Below are 13504 nucleotides of genomic sequence, written 5' to 3'. Positions count from 1 at the left end.
AGCAAGACTATTCAAACACTCTATAGGCTTAACAATCCTTATACAGTTATTGATACATTAACCATTAATAGTTGAACACTGGAAATGTTGAAGCGGTGAGTTTAATGAGAAGGGCGTAATGCAAAAATTAATGATATTGCAAATGTTGTGATCTACAAAACAGGCTAATCTCTTCAAATTTGTCTCTCATTATAATCATGTGTACATGTCCATTGCACTTCATCTAGCAAACCTTTTACTACTGCAATCATAAGACCGGGGCCATAACTGCTGTAAATTGACAAGTAAACAGATTTGATTGAATGTCAAAAGAGGCATTTTGCTTGCTCATCTGAGACCAACACCTACGCCATTACACAACATTTGCATAAACATCACCGCCTTTTAGATCTCATTAGCATGGAAAATACATCAAGCGAAAGGAGGTGTAGGGATTGACATAATCGGGAGGAAATGGCTCTGTTGTTGTGTGAAGCGTACCAAAGGCAGCACTTAAAGAGAGGCGTTTGACTGAGGACTACTACAACTGTTATTTGTTTTCATTTATTACCACACTGACTTGTCTTATGTGCTTACTGGACAGCATACAATATAGTTCTTGTCAGATACCCGCCAATTGTAAACTATTCTCTTCAGCCTTTATGAGGTTATTCTCAGTTTAATGAAGAACCACACTGATTGAATGTCTAAGATGCCAAAGGTAGCAGAGATCAATTTTTTTTGGGGGGGAGGGGTAGATTCTATCAGGGGCAGGTGATGTTTATTGGTCCCCAATTTAACGGGGGTTCAGATAACCATCCAGTTAGTTCCAATTGGTCTTCTAAAACAACCACGGACACACTTGCTCAGCATTTTTACCACTAAAACTCAATAATGCACAGTACAAGTCTCTGTGGAGAGAGATGACAAAATAAATTAAGTAGGGCTGCAGCTATCAAATATTTTGGTACTTGAATATCCTACTGAAAGGTCAGAAAGAGACAGAAGCCCCCCCCCCCCCAAATACTTTCACTTTCCACCCAAATTTTAATGAGCAGCCAACTTATTTTCATTTTTAGATAATCAACATTTAATATTTAAATTTAAACTATGCACAGTAGCACGCTATTTTCATGTCTAAAAAATATTTGTGAGAATTTCGTTAAATCTCTCCCCTTAGATTTTGGTCTATGAGATGAAGTGATATCAGAACCAGGATTTTGCCAGCTAAAACAACATACTTAAGTAAGTCTGGTTTCTTAAAAACGGTGAATGTCAACCATGTCAGACTGTCAACATCAAAGTGTGCAGAGTTATTTACTGTAGGTCTATGAACGTCAGTGCAGCCAGCCACTAGCACTGCAAGCCCCTCGCGCTACACACTGGCAGCAGGCACCGTACAATACAATATTAGCGTAATCAAGTGTTCTTTTTTTAAGCACCCTTAATTAGTAATCGCACACTTTTGGAGGGGATTATTGTATTGTTGTTCTCTGTCGCAACAGTTTGTGACGTCAATAAACACAGTGCAGAAAACGAGTCAAGTCAGCCGTTACATCGTGACGCGTTGCAATGGAACAAAATAAAATCGTACCAAGGCACCGATGTCCATGTATTATTTGGTAAGGTAAGGTTTATTTTGATGTTGGCCTTTTTACTATTATGTTTAGTATGACAGTGTACATGTAAATAAGCAGAAAAAATGCCTTGAGTTTTTATAACTGGAGTATTGTAATTACTCAAGGACCAATTTAAGCCCTAAATTGAACATATGAAGCAAGTAAGAAAGGTGCAAAGAACAAGATTGTCGAGCGGTTACCTATGGGTAAGAAAGACATGAGAAAGGCAGAACAGTTTTTGGAGTGATCGCACGGAGAAGGGCAAAGGGAGATCAGCAGGTAATGAGAGATTGGGAAGGACCATGATTCTTATTGCATGCCTCCAAGAATAAAAAGGGCAATTCATCTGCAGGTTAGTGTGTGATTTTGTCTGTGAGTGCGCACATGTGCAGCAATATCTTTGAGATATTGCCTGCATGAAGACATGTAACACAAATGCATGTTCAAAAAAAAAAAAGCTTACTCATTGTTGTTCATCTTACATTTTAATGTCGAAAGAAAGACGTCCTGCCTGCACATGCTAAAAATTTCATAGAAACAAGGCAGATGCAAATTTGGACTTTGCTTTGGCACCACACAAACCGGTGACAGGTCAAAGAATTGCTCCGATGGAATAAGCAGAAACCTCACAATGGAGCAGATTTAGAAATGCTGACTGGAAAGATATTGATTTGCTTCTTAAGCCCTTTCAAGGTATACTTTATCACTGCATACACGGTGCATTACTGTCTGACATTTCTCCCTCTGCACTCCACCTGAAAGTCTTCTGCTTCTATAATGCAGAGTGAAAGGAGGGCAGAATAGTTTCAAAACTTCAGTGTCGCGCTACCTGTCAAATGAGAACTTATTTCGACTCTCTCCATCGATTAGCCGTAAAACCTGCAGATGTGTCAAATATCAACAAAACGATTCAAACACACCATTCAGAAGAAGTGGACACCATTTTTGGTATGCTCAGACCAAATACTTTAAATCTATTGTTTTCATTTTCAAGACCGATGACTTTGCATTTAATTGGCAAAATACCGCTCAATCTTCACTTGTGCTCACAAAAACACATCGGTTGAAATAGGGAAGGGGGAGGCGTAACTCAAGCAATTGTTTCTGACAAAGGCGGCAGTCACACTGTGCCAGACGGCAGCTGCTTCTCCCACTACGATTCTGAGCCGGTCGCTATTAGCCTGCGCGTGACGTGCAGCCACCCAGGCACAACTTGTTCTGTGCGGCAGCTTGTTGAGCAAGCAGACAAACCAGGGAAACGCCCAACCACTGACCTTGGCTTGCATGACAGATGTCAAATCAGCTATTCCATTTAGAAACACACCTATCACTTGGTAGATGCAAATGTGTTAAATTTTAACTTCTTTGCATACACACACCTCTCTTAAGCCACTGGAACAAGTGAGGCCAGTTTCTGTATTATGCTGCAAACTGAAAGCATTCAAGTTTCAGAAGCTCAACATGAGGCAAGAAATCAACAATTCATTTTTGATTACCGTATTTTCCAGACTATAAGTCACATTTTTTTTCATAGTTTGGCCGGTGGTGCGACTTGTACTCTGGAGTGACTTTTATGTGAAATTATTGACACATTATTATGTCATTTCACATGTATTTTCACATTGAACCTCAACAGGGCGCACTAGGCCTGTATTGATAAGTCGACAACGAGTCTGACGTAAGCGATGTAGAAAAGGAATCACCACATCTTCTACCTCCGGAGTTGGCGGAGTTGTTTAAAAGTGACACAGAGGATGAAGATTTCATTGGATTTCGTGATTTGCAGTGACACTGTTAGCTAGCTAGTAAACATGTTAGCATGTTCTTTATGCTATAGTTATCTGAATAACTCTTAATGTTACGTGAACATACCAGGCACGTCCTCAGTTCGTTGTTTATGCGTCAAGTAATGTTAGTGCATCGTACACTTATTCAGTGTGTTTTATTTTTATTTTAAATTTCTTTTCAAGATGACATGTCTGTTTTTGATGTTGGATTTTATCAAATAAATTTCTCCAAAAATGTGATTTAACAACACACACAACAAACTTAAAATAGACACAATTAAATAATGTTAAAAATGATGATGAAAAAAAGGACTGCATCACCAAACTTTTGCATTCTTATTTTGCGATGCTTATCCGGTCTTTCAACGCAGCCTTTTTGAGTTGTTGTTTGTTTTGATAGGTTTCTCCTTTCAGTCTCCTCTTTGTAGGGGAAAATGGTCCGAGCATCCTGTTTTGTGCGCAGCTGATACATACGATCTCACATTGCAAACGGTATTTTTGCTCATCATTTGTGCATAGTGGCACTTGAAAACAAAGTTGGCATGGACCGACTTGTGATTGGAGCTTTCACACGTCTGATCTTGTTACTTCTGTCAACTGCCACATAATCAATAAACTGCAGTGAGCCAGTTGTAGCAGCCATTTTGCACATAGAAATCATTCTCCCTTCATACAATTTAGGGGTCTTGCTGCAATAATCAACTCAAGACTTTTTGATGGCCAAATAAAATTAGAAAATCAATGGCCAAGTGTCATGTCTCAGTCCAATAGAGCATTGAGTTCACAGTGAGGAAAAAGGTAACGCGCTTACGAACAAGAAATAACTCGATAGATCCATTCATCTATTATGTACACATCAGGCCTGCCTATGAGCTGGAGCCTTTCCCAGCTGACTTTTGAATGCTTGACAGCCAAGTCTAGGCACATAACAATGACACCCATGGACAAATTAGAGTCTTGAATTAATATACAGCTATTTTTTGGTAATGGATGTACAAATTAACATTCATTTGGTTAGCCATCAATTCATGTGAAAACAGGTGAACAATTTCTGATCAGTGTCAAGAGAGCTTACATACGCATTTGTTATCCGTGCTACAGAAGAGCAGGCCTGGGAAAGAACAAATAAAAAAGGTGGTGCCTGTCATTCGTTCATGGAGCCACCTGCTGTTCCCAAGACTGATTTCCCTGTAGAAAAACGGAAATGAGGACAGACGTTGGTGATGGGGAGAGTAAAACGACAGTATTACAGTGTGTATTAGTGTTGCTTTGAAATATCGCGTGTGCATGCACATCCGATGAGTCATCGTCAAACTGTTTTGCTGCAGCACTTAAACCTGATGACGAATCACTCACGCATGTACCCTAACTGTTACATGCACGACAATACTCGCTGTGACCGATTCCAACACGTGATTGCGATAGATCCCAATGGACTTTATACAAGGGATTGGTATTTCAATAATTTTTCTAGATTGGTTGCAAGAAAAATGTCTTCTTAATTAATAGATTTTTTTTTCATGATTCTTGAAATGTTTCATCAACAAGGGTACTGAGTAAAATGCATCCAAACAGATTCTTAAGCAGTGGTCTCCAACATGGTGGCTGCCGACCACATGAATAACTCGCAGGTCTCTTCTAAAAATAGCTCAACAGTGATTGGACATTGTGATTTTCTCGGTATGTTGTCAAAATGGTCATTTGAAAATGTGAACACTGGCAGAGATTTATAGAAATAAAGTGTTGCATATTGATATGTGTCTGTTCCCTAATAATTGTGAGAAATCATTAACATAATGAGCGTCCTCACAAATTAAATCATGAGTTGTGCTGGTCAACATGTTTTAATCAGATATGCGAGCACATTTTTGTTGATTTTTTTTTTTTGCGCATACTCCAAATGAGCCCTTGTGTTTTCTCTCGCACATTAACTTTTCATCATGAGAATACTTTATTACATTCTGCTTAGTGATATTTATTTAATTGGCTATTTAGTGATTGCAATATTTGCCCTTGACCACAAATTATGAAGCCACCCACCATCCGATGAAAACTTCACCATGACCACCAAGGTATGTTACAAAACCCCCAAAAGAGTTGCTGGATCTTGGATCCTCAGTTAACATGAGGAGTTGACACACCCCTCTTCAAATTGCCATGTTTTGTGAAATATAAAATTGTCAAACATTGTGACCTATATACAACTCAACTCAAATTTCAAGGAAATGTTTAGAGAGGGGGGTAGCCCGTTGATCGACTGGTGAGCCCGGTTGTGAGTGTGAATGGTTCGTCTATGTGTGCCCTGCGAGTGGCTGACAACCGGTTCAGGGTGTCCCCCGCCTACTGCCCGAAGGCAGCTGGGATGGGCTTCAACACCCCAGCGGACCAATAAATGGAGGGATGGCTATTTAGAGAGGGAAAGTGAAAGTATAAGTCAGATAGCTTCTTGTTGACTTTGAAACTTAGCTTGTAGCCGACGTGTGCACATTTTGAGCATGACGTCTCTGATCCACTGGTGAAAGGACACTTTGATGCTCTCCTCTTTCATCTCAAACTGCTCTAAACAACAAAGCATGTGAGGGAAAAGTGGTTTGGACTGCACGACTGTCCGTGTTTTATGTTACGTGTTGTGTTTATTATTTTACTTTATGTTAACTGTTTTGTTAAGCGCTTTGTTACAGCTGCCGCTGTTGTGAAAGCGCTATATAAATCAGCATGTATTATATTGTAGATAATAAGGGACCCGGGACATGGCTGTATTCCGAATGAACCAATTGCATTCCAACTCATCCCTCATGAAAATCAGCACATGCCTCGTACCAAGTGCTTTTCAGAAACTTGAATAAAGTTCAGATATTCTAGCAGGCTTTCCTCAACATTTTTGGGGTCACGTCTTACTGCAGAAGCCCTGGTCTGGAGTGTGGTTCCACAGAATCAGGGGGAACTCATTATTCAAAGGTATCTGTCCAAAGAAAGGGGAAAAAAGTGCAAACAACTGACATACAGACCTTGATCTCGTTCGTAATATTTCCCAAGTGTAGCTAAAAACACAATTCATAAATTGCCAGGTGGTTAAATGCACCTCCACATACAATCACTTAATACGAGACTTTTACATTTCTTGCAGAAAATAATGTACATAGATGTGATCATTAGCTGAACATTTATTGTGCTTTACACCAGGTAGCTTCCACCATCATCATCATCAGACAGAAAGAGCTGCTGATAAAATGAACTTTCACTTATGTCTAAAATTGAGGTGGATTTTCCTGAATGTGGCAGAGTTTTTGTACTCTGTGTGAGCTTTGAGCCTGAGCATGCCATCTTCTTGTCTTGCCTTTAGTTTGCACTGTTCGCTGCCAGAAGTTCTTGATCTCGCGGGTCGGGGAGGACTGGATCTTTCTTATCCTGCTGGGACTCCTCATGGCGCTGGTCAGCTGGGTGGTGGACTTCTGCATTGCCATCTGCCTTCAGGGTGAGACATGTTGAACGGATCGACCTGCACAAAGGAACAAGAGTGAAATCATGTTTTCTGAACGGGTGTATACACAACCTTTAGAAATACCATGAATGCTCTTCCTTTTCCAATACGTGTCTGTTTTTAGTTGTGGTGTTGGTTACATTTGTGGATGTGTTTCCACAGCACAGAAGTGGATGTATGGTGGCCTGGACAGCAATGTTTTCCTGCAATATCTGGCCTGGGTCACATACCCTGTCGTCCTCATCACCTTCTCAGCTGGCTTCACTCAGATACTCGCTCCGCAGGCTGTTGGTACGATTAAATACAAGAATCGACATGTACATGTTAACGCATTTTTCCATTCCACAAGTTCTTCAAATAATTTGTCACTTATGCTTTGCTCGTACATAAGTAACTATTTAACTATCCTGTGCTACTCTAGCGATTGAAAAATGGTCATGTTAGTAGCTATCTTTCAATTGAATAATTGTTGAGTGATCCATAACCCCAAGAGTCTCTCCTGTTTTTCAATTCGACGTTATCCATCACAGTGAGTTAAGGAATCCTCCCACCACACTCCAGCACTGCAGTGCTCCTGACCCTGTCCTTGCCCCATCATGTCTTATTTGCGACTCATTGCATCCCTTCCTCACAGAGTGTCGCACTGTCTTCCTGCTCCACGTAATGTAGATGAAAGACAACTAAGTAACAGTGCCTGAACCCTCATGCAGAGGTCAGGCTGTGCTTGTGTGGCTCTGGTGTCCTGTTGTTTTCCAGTGTTGTTTTTGCAACATAATTATTTATTCTTTTATTTAGATCACTTTTAAGTGCAATGCCTTGCCATTAAAATTTAGCAAGACAACTTACTATGTAGTCGGCACGGTGGTCCAGTGGTTAGCGCGTCAACCTCATAGTGCAGAGGTCATGGGTTCAATCGCGGCTCCGGCCTTCCTATGTGGAGTTTGCATATTCTCCCCGTGCCTGCGTGGGTTTTCTCCGGGTACTCCGGTTTCCTCGCACATTCCAAAAACATGTTTGGCAGGCTGATTGAACACTCTAGTCTAAATTGTCCCTAGGTGTGAGTGTGAGCGCGGATGGCTGTTCGTTTCTGTGTGCCCTGCGATTGGCTGGCAACTGGTTCAGGGTGTCCCCCGCCTACTGCCCGAAGACAGCTGGGATAGACACCAGCACCCTCCACAACCCTTGTGAGGATAAAGAGGATCAGAAAATGGAGAGATGGATGGATGGATGGAATTTACTATATATAAGAAGAGGAAATTACAAGGTCGAGATACCTATGGTACTGTCAATATTTTCAGTGCTAAACAAATTAATTAGATCACATCATTAAAAAATGGCCAAAGAATAGGAATCTTAAGTTTTTTAGTGTTTTGTAAATTAGAATTCAAATTGATTTCCCCTGTCCTACTAGTACTTGAGAAATTCATTACTATATTTGACCACTAAAAGTACTGGAGGAACTGAAAAAGCAAGTCAGTAAACATTTAAAAAGTGTTAGCGTAGCCAATAATCTGATACCATTTCGAATTCTTTCATTTTCTTTGTAAAATGGTACAAAAATATCCATCAATTCATGCATAACAATATTATGTTAATGAGCTTCTATGTTCCAGTAGTTTTTTTTCTTTTTTCACCATTTACCATTGCAGACATGTAAATAGATTTTGGAAATTGCCAATGCTTTAATTCGGGGCTGTGGCATAAACTTAAATTGGGTTAAAAAAAGGAAGATAGACATTGATTCTCATGAACGAAACACATCCGCGATGTGACACGCGTGCGCACAAAACATGACGTCAGGTGCCATACACACAAACCATTGTTACATTGCACAATGTTTACAGAAGTAAATGTGGTCCCACATGTCGTGGCTCATTTCAGAATCGCAGAGAAGTGAGGCGGGAGGAGGTAGAAATATTTTGGGGAAATGAGCGGACGCTCCTCGATTTCCTTATTTCATAGAGATTTCTACTCAAGGCGGCCTCATGTCGCGTGAAACAAATGAACAGTCTGCGTGAATGAATTTAACAGCGAAATCATGGCTCTGTCTGATAGCTATTTTTTTGAGAAGTAGCCCAGAGGCAAGATAAATACTTACCTTCAGATTAAAATGTGTCACATTACATACAGTCACTTTAATGATGGCGTCTACTGTAAATGGTGGATGTTTCTCTTTTTTTTTCTTTCCACTTTCTCTGCGCACTCCAGGTTCAGGTATTCCAGAAATGAAGACCATCTTGCGAGGAGTGGTGCTGAAGGAGTACCTCACTTTCAAAACGTTTGTGGCAAAAGTCATCGGCCTAACCTGTGCCCTGGGCAGTGGAATGCCGCTGGGCAAGGAGGTAACAATTACACACTGCGTGACCCACACTTGTCAGCCCCGAAGAACAAAACTTTGGTCAAGCCCAGTTGTTGTGAATTGACATCGGGCACAGTGGAAACAGTTTAAGAGCAACTGTTGTTGGAGTGAATACGCACACATCTATCTGACTCGTTTAATTTAAAAACTCATGGGATGGGTCGCCATTGTGGAAGGCTTGTCGAAAACGTATCCCCTATTCGATTGTTCAATTCACCTCTGTTTCGGCCTATAACAACTTTTCAAACTTTTGTCAAAATTGTTTATGAAATCTTTTTGTAAGGCGCAGCATTACCCTAGATATGTACCCTACTTTCCAGTCTCCCTGTAGCATGAATTACAAATGATTCACAAGTGGCACACCGCAGGCACATATGCTCAGGTGCCAGTCCACAGAAATGAGCGGGGGACAAGTTGAAAAACTCTTTCACGAGAGACGCTTTATAAACCCAGTGGGAGGCAAAGGGATGCTTGGTATTATATGCAACGCGGTTATGCAGATGTTGTTTATCTTCTGAACAAATGCATTGGTGCATGCATGACTACAGTAACATTATGTCGATTTTGAGGTATTTGGAACGAAGAAAAGTCTTTCAAATACTTGCACACAGTCTTGCCTGAAGACTAAACGGTGCCCCCCATAAATATTGGAACAGTAAGCCTGAGCCTTTTAATTTTGCTGGAAAATTAAAGCGCAAAAAAACCCAACCTGGATTTGCTATTCTTCTTGCAACTCATGTTAACACCCTCCTGATATAAGAGTGAATTTTTATGTGAACAGTGGATTGTGATACTTTCAGGTCTAAAAATGTTTCTTTCATTGTGTTCCTTGGTCTAGCGCATAGGTGTCAAACTCAGGTCCTGGTTGCAACACACCTGATTCAAATGAACAGGTTCAATGTCAGGCTTCCACAGAGCTTGCTGATGAGCTGATCATTTGAATCAGGTGAGTTGCAACAGGGCGACTTGGAAAACATGCAGGACAGCGGCCCTCCAGGACCTGAGTTTGACACCTATGGTCTAGCGGTTACTCTAGCCATTCAATGCCTGTCACCAAGAACACAAGGGGCCACTTTCCTCTTAACTCATTCAGTACCAGCCATTTCTGGACCAAGTCTGAAAAGACGTTTAAAAACGTCTTTGGGAGTGAATGAGTTAATGACATGCCATGTGATGATTGTACTGGCTCTGCTCAATGTTTGTGCAATGGCTGTGACAGATTTTCAATCTTCGGTCAGTGCCACAATTGCTTGCATTCCATGTTGGTGACACCTCCAGCTATTACAAATGTAATCTTCACTGGCAAAACCCGCATGACAAATTGAGCAAAGACATTGTTTGAACACTCACACAACTCGGCACGTACCAATCGGGCACACCTTGCAACACTTTTGCTCACATTGGATTCAAACAGGTGTTGTTGTTCAGGTTTTCTAAAAACCAAATGCAAATACCTGAAAATAAAGGAAAGCTGATAAGGTTGATCTCTTGTCTCATTTCTTTTATGTCAAATCCAAATGTCAGTCTTCAACAAATGTAAAGGAATTTGCCTTATTGTTCCAGTCGTTTTAGAGACGAGAACACTCTACTACACCAATACTGTAAACTGCCTTATGCCATGTATTTTCTGTATTGAGTGCAGGCTCTTCCTTTCTCGATTCATACTCATGCTGTCATTTTACTTCCTTTATATTTGTTTCTGTTTGTTATATATGTGTGTGTGTGTGTGTGTGTGTGTGTGTGTGTGTGTATATATATATATATATATATATATATATGTATATAGTGTGTGTGTGTGTGTGTGTGCGTGTATGTATACACACGCACACACACACACACACACACACACACACAAAATTCTTATCACTGTGCCTTTTTCCTCTCCAGGGTCCATTTGTCCACATTGCCAGTTTGTGTGCAGCGCTCCTCAGCAAATTCATGTCTCTTTTCGGAGGAATTTATGAGGTATCTTGTCAATCTTATTCTCGCAAGTCACAAAATATATGTTTAGACAGTTGCAGATACAAGACATTTGCTGTTTGAGCACTTTTTAGTGTAGTAGTCTTGCCATCATTTAACCCATATCATTAGTATCTTTTAGTCTTTTCAGGGTCAGCGGTTATTACTGTGGACAGCCTATCAGGTTACAGGTTATCATTATTGGTGCACTGGTTAATTGACTATACGGAATACCCTACTCAAAATCAACTTTGCTGGAAGTAAATAAATATATGCTACAAAAGCAGCATAGGTTCGCACTCACCACGCTACACTGTGTTTCAAATGAATGGGCAAATAGTGTTTTAGAGTTGATCAAACAATGGCGTCATAGTTTATCCTGTCAATTTAGACTACTGATACAAATCTGAAATGTGTTTGAATATTATTTTTCCGGGTGAGTTTAATGAATTTAGCTCGGAGAAAATTCGGAAAGTTTCTGTCAGTGCAAGAGCCACCGCTGAGCAGCAAGCATGTATTTGAAGCTGCTGGTGTCTCACGTGTCCTCCAAATTCAAAGGCTTACAGTGAATTTCTGCCACCCGAACCAATCTCGCAAGGAAACATCTTTGCAGTGGGATTAAAAATACAATTCCATTCCAATTTTATTCACTGATGAATTACCTGTTACTTTGAATGGTCCAGATGGATGGGCTTTCGGATGGTTGCTGGCTGGCCATTATGCTGTATCCTATACTAGGCTGCAATGTCAGCAAGGACTTTTTGGGGGAGTGATGTTTTGCAGTAGAATAATGGGGAATGAGATGGTTGGCTCAGAAGGCTGCACCCAAGGCCCTTGCTGCAGAAAATTCCATCAAAGCTGTGGCCATAATAGGAGAAAACAGTTATGGTGCAGTCGCCATCATCCCCTGCCATTAACCCTCTTGAGAATCTGTGGAGCGTCGATAAAATGGAAGCTCGATCAAGGGTGGTGGTATACCTCCAAGAAGCAACTCTGGGGGGAATTTGTGCCTCCTCAAAGGAGATGCAGGCAGAAACCATAAGTGGATTTAGGAATTCTATGGATGAGAGTTGTTAAGGTGATATCGAAGAGAGGTTCCAATGTCTTTATGCAATGACAGAAATACGTCAGATATTTTCTTTTTCTTTTTTTTTTTACCATAATAATCTAGAAAAATGTACATCAAAAACTGACTGGAATTTGCAATAACCATTTGTGTCGTGTGTGCGTGTGCCTGTTTGTGCGCGTGATTCAGAACGAGTCGAGAAACATCGAGATGCTTGCAGCAGCCTGTGCAGTGGGAGTTGGTTGTTGTTTTGCAGCGCCAATAGGAGGTGAGTTGCTTGCCAAGCGTGCAGGAAATCTCATAAAAACCTATAAGGATTCAATGTCAAAATTGCTAAACATAACACAAAAACACCTCTGATTCCACCGCTTTTACTGCACTTGCTATACTTTCTTGGCTGGCATCAAGCTGACGGTTGGATGACTGTTACCCTGTGTTGGCCATTTTCCAATTGACACTTAATGTTTATACCATAGCTGATCTCTATGACAGTAATTACAATCAAAGTAGTTGCTTTAAATGCCATACTCAAATTTAAACTCATGTCATGTCTTAAGTCATTTCATCGTGCCGCTAAACTGATCTCTCATGATGTGGATGGGCATTGTCTGTGTTGTTTTCAGGTGTGTTGTTCAGTATTGAAGTCACATCGACATTCTTTGCGGTGAGGAACTATTGGAGAGGTTTCTTTGCTGCTACCTTTAGTGCCTTCATCTTCAGAGTGCTTGCTGTTTGGAACAGAGACGAAGGTAAGACAGAAATGAGTGTATTGCCTCTTGTTTACATTAATAGTTGTAAGTAACGGGACGTATGCATTTGTATTTACTCATCAAGCGCAATAATGTCATTTGCGGCTTATAATGGTTTATTTTGGAAATTTTTTGTTTCAAGGATCCAATACAACTTAACATAGCCAATGACTTAAAATATGTTTGTTTGTTTTTTTAAGATACAGTATAGGTCGACACAGGAGATGTTACTCAGCCACTTTGAAAGTTTGAGGGTACCGGTACATTGCTTATGTGATACTCATGTCCCAAGACAACACAATGATGCATTTTCAGATATGCATTTCTTGAAAACTATTTCAATGAACGCCTGCAACTCGAATCATACGACTCCCGACTTGAAAGGCTTGGACTGTATTGTATATATCATATAATGTTGAAAGGAAACAAATCTTGTTCTATATAAATTTATTTACGATCCCTTCAGACAAAACATTGGTATGCAAATGAGATGCAGTGAACCATT

At 40.5% G+C, this 13504-nt stretch overlaps 1 protein-coding gene across 3 annotated transcripts in view; it reads left to right on the top strand.

Annotated features, from left to right (window-relative positions):
* clcn2b (chloride channel, voltage-sensitive 2b) overlaps nucleotides 1-13504 on the top strand; it is a 95364-nt gene that overhangs the window by 36285 nt on the left and 45575 nt on the right. For all 3 annotated transcript variants that reach the window (XM_086125982.1, XM_086125981.1, XM_086125980.1), the window contains exons 3-8: nucleotides 6729-6860; nucleotides 7029-7157; nucleotides 9075-9208; nucleotides 11113-11190; nucleotides 12440-12518; nucleotides 12874-12999. In XM_086125982.1, coding sequence (XP_085982108.1) covers nucleotides 6729-6860; nucleotides 7029-7157; nucleotides 9075-9208; nucleotides 11113-11190; nucleotides 12440-12518; nucleotides 12874-12999 — 678 coding nt within the window. The remainder of the gene's footprint in view (nucleotides 1-6728; nucleotides 6861-7028; nucleotides 7158-9074; nucleotides 9209-11112; nucleotides 11191-12439; nucleotides 12519-12873; nucleotides 13000-13504) is intronic.

This window comes from Hippocampus guttulatus, chromosome 12 (assembly GCF_054856545.1).
Source record: "Hippocampus guttulatus isolate MCC_2025c chromosome 12, RoL_Hgut_1.0, whole genome shotgun sequence".
Lineage (NCBI taxonomy): Eukaryota > Metazoa > Chordata > Actinopteri > Syngnathiformes > Syngnathidae > Hippocampus > Hippocampus guttulatus.
The sequence above is the reverse complement of the archived record's forward strand: the minus strand, read 5'-3'. Positions and strand labels throughout refer to the sequence as shown.